This window comes from Numenius arquata, chromosome 4, assembly GCF_964106895.1.
Source record: "Numenius arquata chromosome 4, bNumArq3.hap1.1, whole genome shotgun sequence".
Taxonomy (NCBI): Eukaryota; Metazoa; Chordata; class Aves; order Charadriiformes; family Scolopacidae; genus Numenius; species Numenius arquata.
The window spans coordinates 46,260,852-46,284,952 of record NC_133579.1 but is presented as its reverse complement, the minus strand read 5'-3'; the positions used below and the strand labels follow the sequence as shown (position 1 = coordinate 46,284,952).

The 24,101-nt window shown below is 38.6% G+C and overlaps 1 protein-coding gene across 1 annotated transcript in view; it reads right to left on the bottom strand.

The window, feature by feature from the left end:
* ANKRD33B (ankyrin repeat domain 33B) overlaps positions 1-24,101 on the bottom strand; it is a 46,328-nt gene that overhangs the window by 7,107 nt on the left and 15,120 nt on the right. The window contains exon 2 of the mRNA XM_074146760.1: positions 4,388-4,517. Within this exon, the coding sequence (XP_074002861.1) occupies positions 4,388-4,517 (130 nt within the window). The remainder of the gene's footprint in view (positions 1-4,387; positions 4,518-24,101) is intronic.

Genomic DNA, 24,101 nt, shown 5'->3' with positions numbered 1-24,101 from the left:
AGCAGATATAGAGATAGTGCAGATCAGCTTAGCAATGCCAGAGTCAGAGGAAACCAAATAAGGAGCTCCCTGTACCTTTGCAGTCTGATGCAAATGAAATATAAAGATACAGCAAACCACAACAAGCTGAACAAAGCAAAAGTGAACTGGGTTCAGGGCAGGATCAAGTGACCTGGTCCTACTTACTCAATACAGAGTAGCTTCAGCTTCACTGACTCCGTGGCATAGGATCAAATCCTAGCAGGGTATTGGTTACTGCCAGGAGAATCTCTGTGCCCAAATTGTTTTGCAGGACATGCTCTGTTTTACTGATATACAGTGTGTGTCTTCATGAAGGTTTTGGAACAGCTGAAATATTGCTTTTTGACCTCAGAAACCACAGACTGGAACTGAAACAAGGAGAAATAATAAGAGGGAAGATTTTTCAGCAGCTATTACATTACTAAAGATGTTCTTCCCTTTGTAAAAAGTATAGCTGCAGTAAGAGACGTTTTGCAAATCTGGAATGACACTGGGAGTCAATCCTGAAAGACCTTGCTCAGCCAAAACTCTTCAGGGGACTACAGATGGCCTCAAATGAGATGGAAAAAAACGCCAGCAATAAAATAACAAAGAAAATGAAGAGGTTTGTGATTCTCAGAAGTTTTGTGTCTCAGGGATTCCTGAAAGCTGCTTCAGTTTTAATCTGCAGGAGCTTCTGTCCTCTGAGGTTTGCTTCAAATTTCTAGTTCAAACAGGTATCAAATTCAAAGCAAAACTCAGAGCTGCCAAGTTTTTGTTCAAACCCTGTCACAGGCTTTTGATTTAAGGCCATAAAGTTTGCTTCAGTTCTCCTGCGTCTGGGCAAACTAGAAGTGTGTATCTAAATCGTAAACCAGGTGAGTCTTCTGTGATTTAAAGTCTGCTATGAAAGCTGTACGCAGCTCTGAAATAGCCAGGCCCCAGCCAGTTCAGTGATACTGAATTCTTATCAGGCTGTTGCTGTTTGTAAACCAGATCTATCTTCTACCAGAACTGGCATGCTAAGGGTGCAATTCTTCACCCTGTGAGCCGTATTTAGAGATCAGCACAGATGTCTGTAATAGCTTTATTCACTTAATTGCTGCCACAGAGGAAATGCACATAACAACGACAATATTACCTAATAGCCTATGGAATACAGGCAGAAGGATAAGCTGCATGGTAAAGAAGATGCTCTGTCATATAACATCACGATTTCAAATTGTACCTGGAAAAAGCTTGTGTTTGGTCTATGGGTGGTGAATTCTTTCTGACAGATGGGTGGAACCAAAGACACACAGAACCGTTTATCCTCTGGGTACTTTAGGTGTCTGTGTTCTCACGTCTCCCTTAATAAGCAGAAACTGGGATAATGTCCGATTTTGTGTTCCTAGCTACATAACCTTGCCCCAAAGTGGTTCCTGTAACATAAAACATCTATACTTTGAGAACAAATATGACTCTCTAAATATTAGTGGATGCCAATTACCATACACTGCCACTGATGTAGCTACGTCCTCATCATCTGCATAACTGAGAAAAAAAGTTAATGTAATTTTCCTCCCCTTCCCCCTTTTTTGAAACCACTCTCTTTCCTTCATTTCTTTCTACTCATTATTTCAATCTCATTTGCACCAATCTCCCTTTTTTTTTTTCCTGCATTGTCCTCGTACTGACATTTAATGATTTTGCTTCTGCTTTAACAGCATCGCCACCCATTTGTGGGCACCACCTGCTGCCGCTGCAACAAATTTACAGTTTTGGAAGGCAAGCTCTCTTTGAGAAGGGATCCCACGTCTGTAAGAAATACCGAGAGAGCAGGTGAATGGACCAATTTCCAATTTTCAAACCTGAAATTTACACAATAAGCACAGCACTTTGTGGTTATTTTTCTATACTAATAAGCTTGTTAAGAAAGTACTGCTTTTCACTGATCCTTCCAGCCTATCTTTCTCAGGTCAGCCCATGCAAAAAACTTCAGATTTAGATATTTTTCTGAAGGATGAGAATGTTAAATTATTAAAAGGAATATGAGGAACTGAATTCGCTTATCTTCTGGGACTCTGGCTGGTCTGTAAGATTTTTTCTATTTAACTCAAGCGGATGCTCAGATTTGAGCATCGTGTCTGGGCAGTCATGAAACAGCATAAGCAATGTGGATTTTAAACTCCTCTAGCAAAAGTAAAGAGGCCTCCCTGTCATTTCCCTTAGTACCTGTACCTCTGGTTACAGATGCAGCCTCTGAAACAGAAGGAACGATCCCTCAGGACTGTGGCCTCTTTTCCATCCAGCTCCTCTTTTGGGTCTGGCCGTACGTGATGGCCCACCTGGTCAGTGGGTCATAACAAAAATGGCAGCACTTTCTGAAACCTTCTGATATCACCTTACAATTAACTGAAATAATGTGGATTTGCTATTAGACTTTCCACAGGAAAACCCATACTTTTGGTATAAATAACAGCAATCTCTAGGAATATTTTATTATGCAAAAACTTTTATGGTCATGGTCTAAAGAAAAAAACAAACAACAAACAAAACCAACCAAATAAATCCTCCACTGAAGGAAAGCTTGCATAATCTTTGCTTTCAGTTCTTTATAATACACTGCTCAGTGTTACTACTTAACATTCAGCAATAATTAAGCAGCATCTATTGCACTGCAGGTCCTCTGGTTGCAATGTTAACCTCACAGTAATCTCTATTAACACTACAGCAGTGTCTTGTGATAATGAATTAAATAACTGGTGTCAACACGGGAGCTCAGGATTATCATAGGCAGGGGAAAACATCCAAGTTGTTAGGATTTCGTATAAGTTTCTGCTGACTACAGTAATTTCCAGTTGCTTTGGGGATCAATAACAAGTACTGGCAGAGAGTGTCAAGTCAATGTCAGCCCTCTGGATTAATTCTGAGCTCATTATCATGAGTTATAAAGGTCAGGAAGGAATCAGTATTAAACCTTTTATAGTCCAAATTTATATTAGGGCAAATAAATAAATGTTATCTTAGAGTTTTGGAGACTTTTCCACTTTCTTTGGAAAGCTACTATACTCATGACTTTGCTATGAACGTGACCACTGTGGTCGCAGTTCTTTATTCCAGCATTCAAGACGTCTCTCAGTCACTTCTTTAGCAGTGTTCACTTTTTGGTACAACACAAAATAAAGTTTGGTACTACCTGGAAGTATCTAGTGACAATATTACTAAATTAACATAAAAAACAAACTGCTTCAAGCTTTAGACATGACTTGTAATGTCCATTGATGTTGTCTGATGGGAATTTTTTCCTCCAGCCAGCCAGGGCCTGGGAGGGAATTCTATGTCCCATGAAATCCCATGAACATCCCATATTCTTCATCAGTGAGAAGAAATGATAAAGAACAGGTATACATTTCCTTGTACAGTGATTGCCTTTGAGGAGCACGCTTGGGTGATCCAAAGGAAACCATGGCTGCAGAGCCAGGCAACCCTTGGAACAGCTTTCAGACTACAAAGTGATGGCCGCCTTGGTCAATTTTTTCCTGATTTACATGTTTTTGCATTTTGTTAACACTTGTAAAAGAGAGCTACAGCTTCCCTTAAAGGTTAAAGACCAGCGTTTTGGTTTTAACAGACATAATCGACTTTGCTTTTAAACTGTAGACTTGAAATTAGTATTTCTTTTGGGACTGTTACATTTATGTGATCTGTTACACTTATTCACTGAATGTTACCATGCTGGGTGGGATAAACGAAAACCTGGGGATAAACTCTGCGCTCACTTCAGTCTGCATTGGGATTAATATGGTCGATGTCAATATAATCAGCCTGTTATAAAAGCAGCATTGGAAAACACTGAATCCTGCTGAGACTATATAAATAGGGTGTTTTTTCTTTTCAACTGTGGAGCGGTTGAAGAATGTCTTAGCAGCTAAGATATTTCTTAATGATGATACATTTTCCTACAGTCAGCAATTATTACAGACCCACTGAGGTAGGTGCAACAGGCATGAGAATAGAGATGCTATCAGCGCTAATGCAGTACATAACATGACCACAATGTTGACCGGTTGCTTGCCAGAGAAAATATAGGAAAATAAGCTTAATGGAAGAAAACAGTATTGTACTGCACACTTGGGGCAAGCTTTTCTTGATTTTGAAGTTAAAATAGTTAATGGCATCTACTAGAAATGTATAGCTTTTTCTGTGTTAATCCATTGGATAAATATCACTGCAGATTAATTAGTTCAAAAAAAGTCATGACAAACTTTCTTGGGAGTGGGCTTGGCCAGGTTTATTTTATGCAGACTAATTTCTTTTAGGGCCTTGAAAAAATCCTAAAAATAATAACCACAACACATGCTCCTCCTAAGACCCAGTATGTAAGAGGTGAAACGAAGAGCCTTACCTGCCTGTGCAGCTGTAATTAGAGCCGTGTTCCCTTCATTGTCCTGCCAGTTCACATCGAGGTGAGGGCATTGTGCTAAGGCTATTACGATATCCACATAACCTTGGTAACAAGCAACAATAAGACCATTCTGTAAGTAAAATATAAAGAGAGAGTTAGGTTTTCCAGACTCAGAAAAGTTCACTGAGGAAGGATACTAGTCTGCTTTTTCATTATTTTTTTTTTCAGACTGAAGAACTGAAAATGTATCAGCATAACTAGTGATTAGCTCCAGGCACAATGTTCAGATCCAAAACACTGCTTTTTATCTCTGCCCTTTGGCGAGTAACATTTGCTATTCCTCAGAAATACCTAAGAGACTAGGTATTATATTATGCTACTTGGAAAGTAACTGTTTATAAAAGGCTTATGCTTATATGGCTATATACATTATAGTCAAATGAGAATAAATCAGATTTTATTATATAATAAAATGAACCCGGCAGGTAAAATGAACTGGATCTGCTCTGAATATGAATTCTCTGAAACACAACTCCTTGCTCTCTGAAGGGGAAGTGATAGGCAGGAGTTGTGTTCATGCTGCCTGTTGCTATCTTTAAATACTTCAGGTTTCCCATTAGAACTAGACCTTTTTTTTATAATCATAAATAAAATAAAATTGCTTTTAGAGTTCCTGTTTAATGTGCTTTATGATAGATGGAAGCTGTAAAACTTTCAGGAGGTAAACTTTATAATTCAGCTTGGTACCCAGGTAGTGTTTCGCTCCACAGCAGCAAACTGACAGCTTCCCTAAAATACAGCAAAATACACTTGTCATTAATTAAATGGAATGACAGTACTTAATCCTGGCAGCTCACTTGACCAGTAGGATTGAAAACATTATCTCTGGTCTTTAGTGTTATTCAGGCAGCCCAGTGTTGATCCGCATGGGACTGATGGGGGTAGAGCAGGGCAGGTGCAGATAAATCAGTACTTCTCCCTGTGCTCCCTCTTCACTGCCAATGCATGACTCAGTTTTCCTGAGCTCAGCGTTGGTATCTGACTATTGAAAAGATAAGGGCAGAGACACAAATCTCGACCTCTCCAGTACCCTGCCTGTCTAAAACATACTCATACTGCAAGTTCGTAATCACAAAAAACTAGCAAGAAGGAGAACCTGGTTATGGAAATGGAATGGCCCACCCTGATTCCTTCGTCATTTTTCTAAGTGGCTCTTGCCTAAACATTCTTTTTATTTCTTTTCCCCACGGACGCTACTGAGACAGAGACATTTGCCAAATGACAACTGCAGCTTCTGATTTATTGTCATTATAACTAGTTAGTTAATATTTCACTGTCCTGTTTCATTTTTTTTCTGGATACTCCATTTGGCTTAGGTAGCAAACAGCTTCATTAGGATACAGAGGCAATGCCAACTCTTTGGGATGCTCACAGGCTACATAGGGTATTTCTCACTTACATCTTTTGATAAAATTATTACTCTGATTTCTTTTATTCTCAATTTACTCTTCTCCTCAGTATGAAGCAACACCCACCACTGCTTTATAAAGAGCATCTTAATTTCCTTGTGAAGAAACTATAATACTTCAAACCATTCTATTGAAATTGAAAAGAGGATTCTGCAGAAAGTCACATAAATATATATATATATATCTCCAGAAATAATATCCACTAAAACATATGTACTCTCTTGGTGGGATTGTTCAGATTAATCCAAGTTTTACTACAATGTAATCATTCTTGGCTTTCAAAAAAAAACTATATCACTGTCCGCTTGGTAAGAACTTAATCATTATTTTAGTTCCTTAATAATTTTATTTTTCACCTGATGTTCAGGATATAGGTCTTTACAACTCCAAAAACTCTGTAGATTTAAAATATCACCTAGTCATTCAGTAAAATGTCAGTTTCTAATGATTGCAGAAAACTAAGTGTACAATAGTTTGGAGACCTAAAATTCTTGGCAATAAGAAGGGGGATCCTATTGTTCACTGAAAAAATTGTCATTTTTGAAGAGAGATGTATTTTCAAAAAATCATAAGAATAAATTAAAGTAGTTATCAACTCTAATGGAAAAAAACTGTTTCGATACTTTCACAGGACATTTTTGTGTTCTAAAAATATTTACCATATGCTTAAAAAAAAGTTCTTTTCTTTCTCTCTTTAAAAAGAAAAATAAACTGTAAAACAGTAAAACAAACAATAACAAAAAGCAAACATTAGCTCTTTTTTTTTTTTTGCAAGAGGCTTTTGCATTACAGTGTTTAGGGACTTTTGTCCTACTTTTAGTGGGTACCTCCATCAGACAGGATCTAACACACTCTGGCATTCTGATTTCAACAGACTTGAGACATAAATGATCTCAAAATCAATCAACCTCATTCACCGTTCTGAGTTTACAAACCAGGATTACTTGGGTATCAACATTTAGTGAAGTTTATTTTCCAAAGATGCTATCAAAAACTGCTTGCTTAAGGATAAGGAAAGGCAATGGAGAGTAGGAGCTTTCTGAGGGATTACATGATGCAGTAGCATGGAAAATCATTTTTGAAGGATGATTGTATGACTCTGGAGTGGGTCAGATAAAAGTGTGAAAACCTGGTGTTTGACGGAGTGTGCCCAGCACTCCCTGGCCAAGAAGGAAAATGAACAATCGAACGAGGACATAAAAACAAGTTGCTTCACCACCATGTGATTCCCAGCACCATCCAGAGCTGTAAAGCTGATGGAAGTGATCTCTGGTTGCCCTCACCAGTTGCGTGTTTCATGGGGAGGTGGGTGAGACAGACCATTTGCTGAGGAACTGCTTTCATTTGCATAAATCTTCCAAATGTGTCAGATACTGAAATGAGGTACAGGAAACTACAGCTTTAGAATGAAAATTGTAATAAACCCCTGAATTCAATGGTTATTTCCCAAATCCTGGTTTAATGATAATGATAATTTGTGGTTTCAGGTTGGTTTTTTTTTGCTTAGGTGTTCGGGTTTCCCCTCCCCCCACTTTTTTTTTCCTCTTTGCATCCATTTCTGGCCCTGTCTCTATTCTGCTTGCCAAAAGTTAATACAAGCAGATCAGCCAGGACGCACAATCAATCAATAGCAACGTGAGTTATTAGTCTGGAATCCTTAACTTCATATACCAATAAATATATTATCCACAGCCATAATATATTACAAACTCTTTCAACAATCTCATTTAATAAATATAACTGATACAAAATTGCTTTCAGCAAACTGCCTTTTGAAGCAATAGGTAAAGCAATAGCCTGTTTCACAGCAGTCTGCAAGAAAATACAGCTGTGCACTTAATTTTTTTTAAAAGATAAAAATAAAGCAGTAAAGAAAATTCTGAACCTGAGTAATCTGGTTATCCCCAGAAAAGAGATGACATTTTATCTCATTAGTGTTCCACCAAGACATCAATTATTCTGCTCCTTGTATGAAGGACCATGGTACAATAATGAAGTGGTCAGTGTATGTGGAAAAAAAAAAAAATTAAAAATTGAATCTCACTATTATTTTGTCAGTAGGATCAATTCTCAGACATTTTCACTATATGTGAAAGCTTTCGGAGAAGGAAGATTGATAACTCTTAAATGCATGCCCTCTCCCTAAGACTTCAACCTTTCTTCTTCAACAGCATCCTTTTCCTTCTCCTCTCTTTCAAATGTCCTCAACCACCACTTATTTTAAATTATAATAAAACCCGAAACTATTCTCATTAATACATGATGATAATCAATTATTGGAAGGAATAACTGTACATATGTCATAGCATGCAAGCTCAGTACCCCTGCTTTTCAAGGACTGTTGTGTTAGCTAAGACTTGCTTTCTTGCGACCAGTGGCCAGAGTTATTCTTCCAGACCAATGAAACAGGACAGGCAAAATAAAAGTCTGTTTTGATCCTCTGTGCAGAAGAGACCTTAAATATGAGATTACATTCATGCCTTTGGACTATAGGAAAAGGGCTTCCTTCATTACAGGGTACCAGGGCTTGCTGGCTTCTCTGAGGTTTGTAACAGATCCTATTTCATTTTTCAAATATCATATGCAGACTCTGTGTGACAAACAATAGAGTGTGAGTCATCCATCACATCAACTACATTAACATTTACTGTCAATTTTTTCACATAAGAGAGGGTTGAAATTCAGCTCAGAAACAGTTTTTTTCCAAGCAGAAGCCAAAGTACTGCCAGGTGTTGAGGGCTCTGTCTTTCCTCTGTGGAATATTTGGCAATTCACAGAGCTTCCCCACATTTTTTCTATAGTATATGACATATCTTATTTTTATGTAACTAGCATGATTTTGAAAGATCCTCCTTTGGTTTGAAGTCACAGAGCAAAATTAACAATGCTTTATTTAGAATATATGACAAAACAGTCAGTCTGAAATAAATTCCTTATTTTCCATATTTTCTAAATAAAGTATAGCTAATTTTCTTAATTTCGTCCCAGAGTACATACATGGATATTTCAGGTGTGGGACTACCTGAAGTTAATCAGAGGTTACAACACCTTCCTCAAGTAGTGTTTACGAATTGTAAGAATTTCATAGTGCTCTTCTGTAATCAGACTAGAAGTATTGTATTAAAATTTCCTACAGAAGCATAAACTTGAAATTTGCACATTTGCAATAGAATAAAATAGTCTTGGGAAACTTTTGACTTCTTTTAAACTGATATTTCTTCATGTGCCTTTGATTTTATTTGAGACTGGAATAGTGCTGCCACTATAAAAATAAACTGCTTTGCTCAGCTGTGTTGGCTAATGACATAACAACGTGTCTGATTAAGTGAGGTCATGGATATCTCAGGAGACAATTTTATAAATCAGATGTTATGACAAAATTACAGATGTAAGGCTATTTCTACACTAGATCATTACAGATAATAGAGATCACAAGAAATACTAGAAGATCAATAATGAACTCAAGCTGAACAGCAAATCACATACAGCATGCAATTATCTTAGCTTTTAAAAAAAAAATCTCTTCAGGCAACTTATTTTCCACCAAGATGCTGAGAATGAAAACAGCTTATTATATCTTTTTGCTTATTATCCCAGACAGAAATGGGTCTGGCAAAAGACTAAATTGACATTACCCTTTGCTTCTCACAAGCATCATGATAAACAACTGTCCAGTTTGCTGTGCATGCATCTGTAACTATTAATGACAATTCTGCAAGGCTGGTTTAACAATAGTGATTAAAACTGCATGTAACAGAATTAAATGAGATAATGATTCATTGTAATCCATAATCATATGCAGCGACAACTATGAAAATTATATCTAAATTAGAAGCATATTACATGCACAATATTATGAGTAATAGAAATGGAAGGATAATAAAATGTAAAGGAATACAAAGTTGTGTTTAAACTTTTTCGTGTTGATTTACTAAAATAATAATTCATATATTTAATATTTCCTGTTATACATAACTCACTATTATAACAGAACTGTATACAACTAGCACTGATTATAAAATAATTCACATAAAAAGAAAAAAAAAAAACAAAAACCAAAACCAAAAAATGCAGGAACCCAGGTCACATATTTCAAAATAAATATCCCAAAATTATTTGAGGGAAATTCTGATCTCAACTAAAAACTCCGCAACACTGTGAAACTTGAGATTCTCTTAACAGAGATTCTAAATTTATGTTGTATTAAAAAAGAGCAAAATTAATGCTGAGCATCACTATTCACTATATTCTAATTTATGTATAATGCACCAAAACTTCCAGTCTGCATAAAGCAATCTGAGAAACTTTCATAAATGGCTTGAGCTTATATTATAATTGGTTTAGCTGATTAGATCAACGGTGACTGAGATGAGGTAATTATTCAGGTCATCAGTCCCATGAGAAGTGGTGTTTATGTGCTACCGAAATCCATCAAGCACATAAGCTTTAATGTTATCTGCACAAAACAATTTAAGCTGACCTTTTAGAGAAAGGGCTGCAACTGCTTAGTCACACACAAACTTATATTGGGAAAGTGACAAAAGAAGAGCTGGGAATTTAAATGGATTTTTTCTGACTTTTGCTTGGACAAAACTCCATGCGCCTGGAGGGGTACGAGGGGAGAGAGGTTGATTTTGCTGGGGAAAGCAATCAGATAAGTGCTAAAGAGTATTCAAGCAGGGATGGAGCAGTGATGTGCAAAACTCCCTCCTCTGCAGAGGAACACAATAGCCTGAAGCACAATCTTGTGTCCAAAAGCAAGTTTAAATGGCACTACCCCTTCCAGCACCCAAGTACAGAAGGCACAAAATTGCCACCTTCACTTCACAGCATCATGAGCACTCACAGACTCATTCCCCAGCGAGAATTGTGCTCCACTAGCTAAAAACATGGGCCTGTCCGTGGACATGTGGATGATAACCCGCCATTTTTCCCCTCCATTTTGTGGGATATGTTCGACCTCACTTATTTTGTAAATACCTCTTGTACCAGTCAGGCCACAGGTCTTTAAGTAAATGTATAGCTTAGTTTATGTATCATCACTGCAGAAGTCCTTACTTAATCTATTCTAATCCAAATCTCTGTGATCACCTCTATAAATAGTCCCAGAAAAGTTCATTTTACTATGCCTGCAAAAGCTTGCATTACACAACAAAGAAAACCTGTGCCACTTGTGTAATAAATTGGACAACAAAAAAAGGCAATAAAATTTGTGTGACTTTCCTTATTTACTAACATGTACGTTGTCTGCATCGGTTTCAGCATCACTAGTGATATAAGCAGCTGGGAGAAACCTCGGGAAGCTGCTGCCAGGAGCCATAAGGGACACACAGGCCAAATAAATGCACACCATGTAGCCAGAGATATTCCTGTGAGAGGGATTTATAGGAAACAAATTGCTTTATCATATGGCAATACTGAAAGATACTTATGAACGATTAACCCCTTCTCTATTATTTTTTTATATCAAGTCACATAATAAAAGCAAATAATTCAATGGGAAATTAAAAAACCTTGAGATGATGGGGACTTGGGGCTTGTATAGTGTTCAACAGGAGTCTGGAACACTTCCCCAGCTTCTGCACTGCCTGACCTCTTCTCCCAGCACCAGCCACCCAGCTGCTTCTTGACACAGTTCCCTCGACCAAAGCTGTGGGGAGAGGATGACTGAGAAGTCAGATGATTACAATCCAACCCATGGGAAGCCTGGTGGGAGGAAAACTGGAAGGAAAATACAAGAAGTAGCAATCTGTTTTTCCTCCTTACTCCTGTGGGGAGTTCTCTTCATCTTTCCGTGAGGCAAACCCTGGGTGAGACAACACTCAGTTGCTGAGGAGCCCTTCACCACACCCTGTCCCCCCAGATCATCTAGTTCCAGACCCCCTGCCATGGGCAGGGACACCTTCCACTAGACCAGGTTACTCAAAGCCCCATCCAACCTGGCCTTGAACACCTACAGGGATGGGGCATCCACACCTTCTCTGGGCAACCTGTTCCAGTGCTTCACCACCCTGAAGTAAAGAGTTTCTTCCTAATATCTAATTTAAATCTGCCCTCTTTCAGTTTAAAACCATTACCCTTCATCCTACCACTACTCTCCCTGACAGAGTCCCTTCCCATCTCTCCTGTAGGCTCCCTTCAGGTACTGGAAGACCGCTATCAGGTCTTCCCGGAGCCTTCTACAAGCTGAACAACCCCAACTCTCTCAGTCTGTCTTCATAGGAGAGGTGCTCCAGCCCTCTAATCATCTTCATGGCCCTCCTCTAGACCTGCTCCAACCGGTCCATGTCCTTCTTATGTTGAAGGCCTGAGAGCTGGACACAGTACTCCGGGTGGGGTTTCATGGGAGCAGAATAGAGGGGCAGAACCACCTCCCTCGATCTGCTGCCCACACTTCTTTTGGCACAGCCCAGGATGCAGTTTGCTTTCTGGACTGTGAGTGCACAGTGACGACTCATGTTGAGCTTCTCATCAACCAATTCCTCCAAATCTTTCTTGGGGGTGGCTTCTCTCTCACGTTCCTTTACCCGCAGCATCTGTTACCCAGCCCACACCCCCTCCCCCCCCCACCAAGTCACATTGTGCCCAAAGGGCTGGAGGGCTGCTGCAGTACAGAAGACTTTTTGACTGTATAGCCTGACCAACAGCCAATGCTCGCTGGCATGTTGTCTCCCGACCACCAGAGAAAAGGGACGCTTTGTTCCTTGCTGTATCGCATACTCTCGGCCACCCTTTTCACTGCAGAAGGAGGCCAGAAGGAGAGGGCACTCAGGATTACATCTAGCAGTGGAAACAGCCCTGCAAAAAAATATGAGCTGAGGGGCACCTCGTCAATTGCGTTTCAGGATGCCTGGGCTGCGTTGCCAGCTGTTTTACTACGAGTTAAGATGACACTTGGTGATACTTCTTAAAACAGTAGCAACCAGAGTTGTGTTATCACATGAAAAATCTTTTCTTTTCTCTCTGAACATCAGCTTGAAACGAAGACCTGAGCACATGGACAAGAGCAGCTAAAACTGACTCAGGCATATTTTAATGTTGAGGCACTTGAGTTACGAAATTTAAAGTGATTCCATTTAAATATATATACATGTATATATAAAATTTAAAAAATATTTGCTCAGGGTGGTAGCAGGTATACACATTCATGCTCAAGATCAATTTTGTTAAAATAATGTATTATTTTGCAGTGACAGCTGATAAGACTATATTAGGAATATACTCATCAGTCCTAAGTTTCATCAGGTAGGAGAAATGTGTTCGCTGGTGACAGCAGACTGTTGTGCAGCAAAGCAATATACAGAATGAAGAAGTTTATATGGAAAGAGAAGAAACTGGGATCATTTTCCCACAACTGAAAAAGAAGTGACGTTTGATGAAATCCAATCAATGCAAAACGAACCTTTGCAATGCATGTCATTCTTCTGGCCACAGGAGAAGTAAACAAGGTATAGTTTTAGAAAAGGAATATGTAAGGAATCTTTAAGGTAATACTTTTTAATAAAAATGACACATGTTTAAAATGAACTGACAGGTCACTTAGTGGAACTTATTGCCATTGTGAATACCTTAAAAGGACATTATCTCTGGATTCAATAACATGGGAAATCAGCCCAGGATAGCATTTCTGGGGAAAGGTTCTCTGTTCTGCTTATGGGGTGCCTGACTCTAAAGGGCAAAAAAATACTGTGGGTAGATGGTAGGGTAAGTAACACCATTTTTATCAGGTTAATCTGCACATTTTCAGTTTATTTAGACTGTCATGTTAGGTATAACTACTAAGTAGTGATGATCCTTGACAAATAATGCAGCCTTACTAATCCTAGCTTTCCTGTTTGTATAGCACATACTAATCAGTGTTAATACTGTCAAATGTTAGTGCTAAGTTTTGATAGTGTTGACAGTAATAACACATGATACATGGCAGCCAAATTTATACATCCCTCTTTGCTAGGCTTGTTTTTCAAGATCTGTGCTAGACGCAGGTCACTCTTCTCTGGCTTAAAAGCAAGGGAAGAGGTATTTATAAGAAAGAAGCAAGAGGTCTGACTTCAGAAAACAATGTAAGTGATGTACTGAACTTTAATGGGGGCATCCTGCTGTAAACCCAGAAGGCGCTTCTACCATAAATTCCATGTCTGCACCTTAAGGTGCTCTAAACATTAGCAATGCAAACCGTTAACTGCAGAGGGCTGGGGGAGGCAGCGTAACAGACTCCCACCCACGTCAGGATCCTGCCCCAACGAATGGTGAGCAGATTTTAATTTCGTTTGTTTGTTTTGTGCTGGCTTGCTATGCAACATTTAGCAAGGCTTCCAAGGGCTGTAAACCATCCTGTGAACAAGGCTAATGTATTCCCGGATCCTTAGATGAACAGCACATTATTATGCTTTGCTTGGACCGTGTGTTTCCGGCTAGCCACAGATTGAAAAGAGCCAACTGCTTCCTCCTGTGGATATACGAGGCTGGGAGCGCCTGCTGCTCCAGCCAATTGCCGGACAAAGCTGCAGTGAGTTTAGGAACCACTGAAAGAAAGCGAGTTTGTAGTAAGGGTCAAACTATACCTTTTGTGGAAATAATTATATGGAAAACATTTTGGAGAATCTTTTGATTGCCAGGTTACTTCAAAATCCAATATTACAATAATAGTTTTCCTATCAATGATATCATTGAAGCATTTATTTTAATTTTTTTTTTTTTTCAGAAAGTCAAAACCCCTAAGAGTTAAACAAAATGATAGTCAGAGGTGGATCATCTAACAGCATAACCCAAACCTGATGTGACGTGTGCACTCTCACCACGAGGAGACCTCTATTTCAGAAATGTATATTACAGGTATTTTCACACATGGTTCAGAAACCAGTTTAGATCTGAACTCCAGGTTCTGTGCCTGACAGACATTGCTGCTAACTTCTCTGCTGGTCTCTAAATATGTACATATATTGACACACATTTAAGATAAAAAGGAGAGTTGGAAGCATTTTAAAACATATTTTGTTGTGCATTCAGATGCCATGTGAAATGTATCTTGTGCACTGACATAACACTGTCAAAAGTGCTTCCTTTGGCTTTAAGGCATATGATTTGACTCCTCTCTATGTGTTTAATAAAGACATTTTCCTTTCTGTTATGTTCTGTCAGGCTGGCTATAGCTTAAATCTGTTGCAAGCAGCTAAACAGCCTGTTTGAATGCACAGGTTTTTTTGAGGAGACCTCTTCAAAAGTAATGACTCCAAAATCTTTGTAAGCAATGTTTCAATTTGACACTGGCTAAAAGATAAATGCACAATTTTCTACTCCATCATAATCTATCATTGTATCTAATCTGTCTCTTCTGTAAACTACATTTTAAAGGCCCCAGTACATTTAACACTCCAGTGTGGAGTTCTCTGAAGAGGCCGTGATGACAGGGCCAGTGATGAGCTTGCAAGCACCCTCTTGTGGCAATGAGCTCCTGTAGCTATATTAGGAAAGACCTTCCCAAGGAGTTTCAGTTCCTTTCCTCCAACTTCTGTAAATTCGTTTTGCTTGTCTTACTCTGAGCCTCCTGGCTGTGGAATCTCACCCAGACCCAAACCCTGTAAAGACAGAGCCCAGGAACAGGCCTGTCTGTCAGTGGTTAATCTGCCACTGAAAAAGAAAAAGTCTCTTTCCTCAAAAGGAAAGCAACTTGATGAAGGAAAAAAAAACATCAGGGTGAAACAGCCTCAAGTTGCACCAGGGGAGGGTTAGATTAGATACTAGGAAAAATTTCTACACTGAAAGGGTTATTAAGCATTGGACCAAGCTGCCCAGGGCAGTGGTGGAGTCCCCATCCCTGGCGGTATCTAAAAGCCAGGCAGACATAGCGCTGAGGGACATGGGTTAGTGATGGGTTTTGTCAGTGTTGGGTTGATGGTTGGACTCGATGATCTGAAAGGTCCCTTCCAACCTGGAGAGTTCTGTGAAAGCTCTTCCTTGCAGAGGCCCTGTACTCACCAAGAAGAGTATCTGCTTCTTGGGATGCCAGAGATGGGGGACTGCTTGCACGCTACCCACAGCACCGCACAGTACCACACACAAAAGTACCAGCCTTTTTCCTCACCCTTTGATCTAAAGAAGCTGTAGGAGCAATAAAAGCCCAGTCTTCATCTTAGTCTGCCATTTGACAGTAAGTTTCCTAATGCCATCAACAAATAAATAACACCCTCATTGTCTCTTCTTCCCAACCTCCCCTGTGCTCTGCTTTTTTGAACATAATTGATTCCTTTTCTGTAACACTTCTAACAATAACCTTCCTTATTGATCTTGGATCTTCTAATAACAAGCCTTATTGATCCTGGAACTCACCTGAACAGACCGGGAAACTGCAGTAAACTTTCTCCCCAAGTGAAAACAAAGAGAGAGGAGAAGACCAGCTGCTCTTATACAGCAGAAGGGCAAGTGATTCTCAGATGACAGAAATCAGTCATCATGCTCTTTTCAACCAAGAGGGTAACATGGTAACAACAATCAGTAGTTGTTCATCAAAACACAAGCAAAATACTGATATTCAGGAAGAAATGTATGCTGAAATATTATTGGTAGACATGAAGAAAGTTCTCCAGCTGGATCAGGTGTTATTATTTCACTTCAATCAAGCACTGATCCCACTGATGGGATCTCATTAGCTTGCCTCTTCAGATTATCATCAACTAATGCAAGTAGAATGGTTCTTCAGATGTTAAATCATCCAGGTTCTTGAAAGCCCTTATTATGCTTTCCACAATGAAAGAGCTTCTTTTATTTAGGATATGCATCTGAATTTACCTAGACCGGCTTTTATCTCAGTTATGCGCCTTCCTGGGTTTTCCCCAGCTCCAACAAGGCAAAAGATTTCTTTGAGCATAAATATGAAAAAGGTCTACTGCTTCTCCTTAGAAAGCAAATAAACTTTTTAAGCAATGCATGCATCTGTGGTGAATTGATGGGAGGTGTCTATTTTTCACTCAGAGACCTAAAGTGGATTTTGGTATGTATGGATTAGTATCAACCCTTGTGATCCTAAAGGGTTGTAATCCTGTAATCCCACAGCTCCATGCAATGCAGCTACTGTGGAATATCACAGATGACCATGCTGGAGGCCAAAACCTGGATTTTTATAAGTATTACTCCTTGGATTTAGGCTTGTGAAACTTGGAGGAAAGTGCTATGATTCCTGACTTTATAGGAACTCTTTCCCACTTATGCACTGCTAATTACAAGCGCTCCAGAAATTGCACTTAAAAGTGGGTCTCCACAAAGACAGACGAGGCATTAGTAATTGTAATTGTTTAAACACTGCCTTCATAAAGTCACATTCTCTGAATACTGGAGATTTTAGGTTCTGGATGAAAACATACCTTGAAACAAATTATGCGATTTTCAAGTAATGCATAGTGAATTAACGTTGCTAATACTAACAGTACAAATTTTATGCTTAAATTTCTCATGTTTTATAACTGTTGCAAATACTGATGACTATGCTCACATTTTAAATTACTGCAGAACATGTGGATTATGTTTCAGATAGACCTTTCTAGTTTTTATGTAAACATGCTTTGGTCAAGGGCAAAGAGGGCTGCGCTGTTGTAACTTACACCTATGAGTACTGACGACTCCGTAACGTTCATGTCTGGTTAGAGAGCAAGAACTAATTCCTGCTATAAAAAAACCATCAAACTACAGTTCTGTCTATTTTAGGAATAAAGTAACTGATGGGCTGCATACAGCTACTGGGGAGGAAATCCAGCATGACTCTGACTTCCCATTAAAGAATGGCTCCTTCCTGCAGGTTTAGCATCACCCTATGAAAAGTGCATCTGTATTAACAAAAGGCAGAATTACATTTTTGAAAGATCAGAGAATAGCATTTGGCTGTAACAGAAACACTGCTGCTACCGGCTTGCAAGCCCTAGCAAGTAGCCTCACATTAATTTAGCGCTGTATTTAGGGAAAGTGCTCATCCACAATGACACTTATTGAGAAAACACACACCATGACATTGAATTAATCTGTCAGAGGAGATCTTTTTTCCTCTGGTAGCTCGCTATTTTTTGTAGATTCAACTTTTTAAAAATCCTGAAGAACGTAGTTCTAAAGCAGCTTTTTTTTTTTCTTTTTTTAAGCGCGCATTCCCATTTTAAATTTCTCTCTTTTATTATCTCACTTAGCTAAATAAGGATTTATTGTCCACTGCAGCTGTAGCAGGTATCAGTGTACCTGCAGACAGTTCGGCAAAGGTGAAAATCATATTTAGACTACCCAAGTGAGAGACAGTAGCATCACCATCGCATCCATCTCAACTACAGTACTGCAGCATGAGTTCAATAAGCAAATGCAGCACACACTCGTAATGCCATTACCTAGTGGTAAGAGCTGAATGAGGCTCTACCTGCCATCGGTGCAGTCTTCCCTCTTACATGGAGCCCGTGACCACCCTGTTTATCTCAGCTGAGTGTCTACCTCCATGCAATAAAGGCAGGAAAGCATCTTCTGCCCGTGTTTGGACCTGAGAATCTCATCTTCCAATGAATACACCCCATTCATCTAAATAATAAAGAAATGTAGGGAGGGATTCAACATTAATATATTACTGAATTTGAAGTAAAGATGATAGAATTAAACATCTAAAAAAGAGGGAGGAATAATTTCAAATTTATATTCAAATGTCTGGAGTTACTAGAGACGACTTGCCTTTGTAAAAAACTGCTAACTCATTAATACAATATATCCACTTTACAGAACAGTTTCAGTCAAATAATCCAGAAACTGTTCTTCTGCCTCATAAAATTGAAGAATATTTGGGTAATCTGCAAAACAGCTTCTCTTGAGTCAGGACTCCAGGAATTCATATAAGCAGTCTACTTTGTAATTTAGGGACCTATATCTATGAGAGAAATAGTAGACATTTAAAATAGTTTTCTTAACAAAAGAACAGGTTTTGCTGAAAAGAAACATGCTACCAAAGAAAGCAGTATGTATCAAACACATCTGATGGGGGTTTTTCAGAGCTATTTGCAGTGAGCTTGACATGACTCCATGCCCCACAGCAGCTGAAGAATTACAACAGTCTGACACACAGTCTTTTAGTACTTCAAGACATTGCTTGACTGCAGGATAACATTTTTGTTGATAGAAGCTCACTAATGAAAGCAGTATCTGAACATATCAAGGGACCTTTGAATAATGTTCCAGGCCCCTGGAGAAAAAAAAAAAAAAGATATCTGATTTACAGGGAATTTTCAATGTACAGTTGGAAACTACATCCTAAAAAAACCGATTTTTTTTTGCTTAACTGGCTGCACGCATACATCTTATAAAAGCAAAGAAACATGTTCTTATTCCCAAGACTCATCACAAAAGCTCTCTAATCTCTCCAGCTGACGATTTGCAAATAAATACCTTTATATAAAATAAAAAGATACAGAAAAATATTGTCTACATGACACATTCCATCCCAGTTTGTGACAGCTATTACTGTTCAGAAGAAGACTATATCTATTGCTTTCAATCTTGGCCAAACATCATGACAATTACTGTATGTCCTGGTTTGAGGTAAAACAGAACTAATTTTCTGTTCAGTAATTTTTCCTTTTTAGCTGGGCCTCTTCTAACTAACTAAACTCTGAAATTAACGGCATATTGTTCAGAAACTGCTCACTCTCACAGTGATAAGACCTGATAATACCAAGGAATGGTATGCAGAGAGGCCCTTGCTTATACTTATTGCTATAACAACCAAGGTCAGGTAAATTTGTTATTTGCCCCGTTGGAGGGTCGGAAGCGGAAAAGCGTAGAGGGGTCACACCTGTAGGGAGGAGCGGACAGGACAGGTGACCCAAAACTGACCAACAGGGTATTCCATCCCATCTGCATCATGCTCAGTATAAAAGCTGAGGGATCAAAGGGTCATCTCTCTTCCTTCAATGGCCGACATCTGAGGAGGACCCTGTCTGTTTGTCTGCCTTTGATCCCGATCCGAGCAATCCTGACTCCAGATCCGGAATCCAGCTCCTGTCCATCACTGAGTCCAGCCTGGGACTTTTCCCTTGTGCCTGCCGGTGACGTGATCATCACCCTGGGAGCTTGATACGGTTTTGTATATACTGTATATATTTTTTTTTTTCTCTTTTCTTTTTTTTTTTTTTTTATTATTTATTATTTCATTATTTATTAATATTTTCATTAAAGTGGTTTAGTTTTTTTCTAAACTCATAAATCTCTTTTATCTCTTCCTCTCCTCTCTTTTCCTTAGAGGGGGGGGGAGGGGCCATCTGTCGCTCTGATTGGTTAATCTGGTCAAAACCGCGACACTGTACTAGCACTTTTACATAACTAAGGGTTTAGCTGCAGCCATATTATTCATGTCTTGAAAAAATTAGGAAGTAGCAAACGGGCCTGCATATCCATCAGCTGTCTATGTTGCTTTCCAGGATTTTCTGTTTTTCTGTAACAGGAGGATACTTCCCATCAGCTCAGTATGGCATTAGGCCACACAAGCTGTCATGACTGATCTCTTGCTATTAGAAAGCTCCATCTAAGCAAAAATGCTGCAAGCTCAGAAAACTGGAATTATATTTCTACCAAAGATATAAAAAAAGGTACACCAACAACTGCAGAGATTCCTGTGTGGTAAATGAGGATCTTTGGTTGAAATGGGCTTGGTTGCTTAAGAGACACCTATCCATCAAAATAGTATAGACAGGACCTGTAAACACAATTTTCTTCATTTTTGTGGTGCTCAGCTCCAAAGCACTGGAATTTTCTAAGAGATGGGAACAAAGAAACACATTTATCTTGAAGAAATAGTGCAAAGAAGACTCCATTAATACCTGTGCAATTTTTCTGTTTCATAATGATGAAGAGCATGATAGAGAAGGAAACTCTCCAACCATCAGATAAGTATAGAGTGGTTAGCAGTAAACAGGAATAATGAGAACAAAAAGCTGAGATGAAGACATACTTCTGCAGTTAAAAGGAATGCAGTACATGTTGGTGTAACTAAATATTCCATTTTAAATTTGACGTTTTGTTATTATCAATGTATGACATTCTCAATGTAAATTTTCAGCTGTGCGGCCTTATTACATACATTACACTGAACAACAACAAAAAAAATACATTTCCACCCCATAAATTAATAACAATAATTTTTATAAAATTAGTCTTTGTTCATTTAACACTGACAGGCCACACTCATGGACAAATCAAGCAGTTTTGCAGGAGGCTGAGGCAAAAACAGAAGATTGGCATTTTTAGAGTTGATTGATGACTAAACACACCCAACAACAATCAAGAGGCTAACTGGTAAATATTTCGTCTACAGCTTTTTGTCATTTGGCTTGTTTTTGTTTCATCATAACTGAGTACGTGGAGCACTAACTGTGCCCCTTCAGCAGCAGACCCTGGGGAGCATCCTTAAATCCATCTGTGCACGGTCTGAAAACAGCAAATCTCAGTAGCCAAAGCTGGTCTTCTGTCACCCTGGGGATGGACACAGGGCTCGGGAGCAGCAAAGACTGCCCTTCATTACTGCCAAATCTATATGTGTACTGTTTCTTCAGCCATCATCTCTAGATGCAAATGCACTGATGTCTACATTTTGCATTTTTTAATTCCTCTAATGTGCATTTTATCATCCAGTGCTGAATGTCTCATTTCCCAGGACTGACTCTCCCACCTAGTTCTTTTGCCAAAGAAATGATATGTACAACTAGTACTCAGTTCTGAAAAGGTAAGAAGCGATGTGATAACGATGTAGCCTTCAAAGCCTCTGAGCCCTTTATTTCATAGACAACTTTCTGCTTGCTACAGAGATCCACTAGACTGTGCCCAACACTACCAAGAGAGAACCGAAAACCACTTCCACACCTCAGGAAGGACATACAGGTCAGATGAAATTGCATCAGCTACACAATGGCTATGACTCATACAGGAGCAGTAAACTGAAGGAGATGTGTACCTTAGTGATTTCAAAGAGAACTCTTTCAGGTTATGATCCTTTCTATTTTTGAGTCAGGTTCCCCTCCCTCTCTCCCCCTGCCTTAAAAAAGTGTGTGCTAACTCATTTTACTCAGCTGGATATTAGAAAGTACAGAGAGGAAATATCAAGGTCTTGCCTTATTGGAAGATTGGCAACTTATAATTTCCTTCTCTTTTTTTAAACTCACGTACAAGGAAAATATCTTTTACACACTGATTTGAAAATGACTGATTTAATAGCATTTTACTTTCCATATATCTTCATTCATTCATTCATTCATTCATTCATATTAAATTATTTGTGGCATGAGGAACCTCATCAGTACGTGCCTTTCTGTGTCAGATGTCTCTGGCCTAAATATTTGCTTAAGGACAAAACCTCCAGTATGCTGAGAGATTAAAATCTTTTCAGAGAACATATAATCAATTTTCTAAGTAATTTCTGGTTTACCTATCATGCTTACTAAAATTTTCATCACTCTTTTGAAATGCCTTGATCTGGAGATATGCTGTGAAGCTGCCAATCTCCACTGGCTTTTATTTTTAATTACATAGAAATTAAAGTGACTAAGGTCTGTGTAGAATAGCCACAGTGTAGTAAAAACAATAGGAGGGTTTGTTAAGATCTTCCTTCACTTGCATTGATGAGAAAGGCAAAAATTTACAGAAGTGAAATGAAACGGAAACTAAAAGCTATGAATAAGTATTGTAACTGTCCACTTAACAATTCATCAGGCAAACCATCTTTCTCATTATCTCAGAAGATACTGGTTTAGGCTTTTTTAATTTTCTTTTCCATGAGGAGTGGGAGTTAACATATTCAGATAGTTTACAACTACTGACCAAATCTTGCAATTTCATATTCCAAATTTTGTAAGAAGTCTATATCACTATTAGCTAAAAAGATCACAGAGTAGCAGTGGACAAATGGTAAAACTTAAGTTTTTCTCCTGTTTTCAGGTACCTGGAAGCAGTACCAGGTTTTCCCCTAAAACAGACCTCTACACATTTTCAAATGTTTTAGTAAGCATCTGGAGTTATTCTTCTATTTCTCTGATACAAAATGAGAGAGTTCTCCTTGCAATATTTTTAAGAGCAGAATCCCTTGTCTTTGTATTTCTACCTCAAAATTATGGGCAGGCTGTTTCCTATTACCTTCAGTGTCTAACTCCTTCAGTCCACCTCTGGAAAGACAAAGACAATAGCAAATATCCAAAACAAAGCTTTGTTGCAGTTAACTGATGTAAGTAACATTAGTATCAAAATCCTATAGCCAAAAATCATCTTCTTCCCCGCAACGTTTGGAAATCCCATATTGGGATATTTGCACAGTAGAACTGTTGTAAATAAGATGATTATACTCACTGATACTGCTTTGTACCAATAATGTTAAAAGATCAGTCAATACTTCAAAACCATGTATTTTGGAATGATATTGTCGATTGTAGTAGCACCAATAATAAGGTAAAGTCCTTTCTGATCCACTCCCTGAAGACCTTAAAATCTGAAAGGAAACAACAGGAGACGGCTATGGCAAGGAAGAGAAGCAAGTTCATGAAATTACTGATGATAATATTTGAATGTTTTTGTTAGGCTTTGTATTACATGAACAATCCTCACTTGCCCTTTCCCATGTGACAGATAAGCTGCCAAACTGTAAAGGCTTTGCTGTAATTCTTATTTACTATAAGACACACACTGACAAATCAGTGATAAATCAGAACTGATGCAACCACTGTACTAGAAATAGAAATTACAGAGGAAGTGGAAAATATAGTATTTTTAGACAGATATTCAAAGTCTGATCTGGGTACCTAAGCTCCATTTTAAAAACTTCCTCCCCAGAGGAATGTGTTTTGTGGATGGCAAGGAGGAAACAAAAAAAGGCCAATAGACATGTTAAACTCACCAACTGCAGTTACAATTACTATATTTCATTATAGAAACACTGATTATTTTTTTAAAATTCTCAAACCAATGAATTCATTCTTATTATTTTAAAATTCTCGAAACATGAATTTTATTCCACAGATATATTTGACCTAAGCTTTCAAACTCTGCAGAGTGGCAGATGAATGACAGTAAGCTAGCTTACAAAGGATACTAATTGCAGAACTGTGAAGTGTACTTTTCTGCACACTTGACTTGTCCAAATAATAACGGCAGCATACGAAAGCCAGAGGCTGAAGTCTTTAAATGCAATGGTTGGTTTTCCCTGTAAGCATGAAGCCAGCAGCCCTCATTTCGCCCTGCTGGGGAGATGT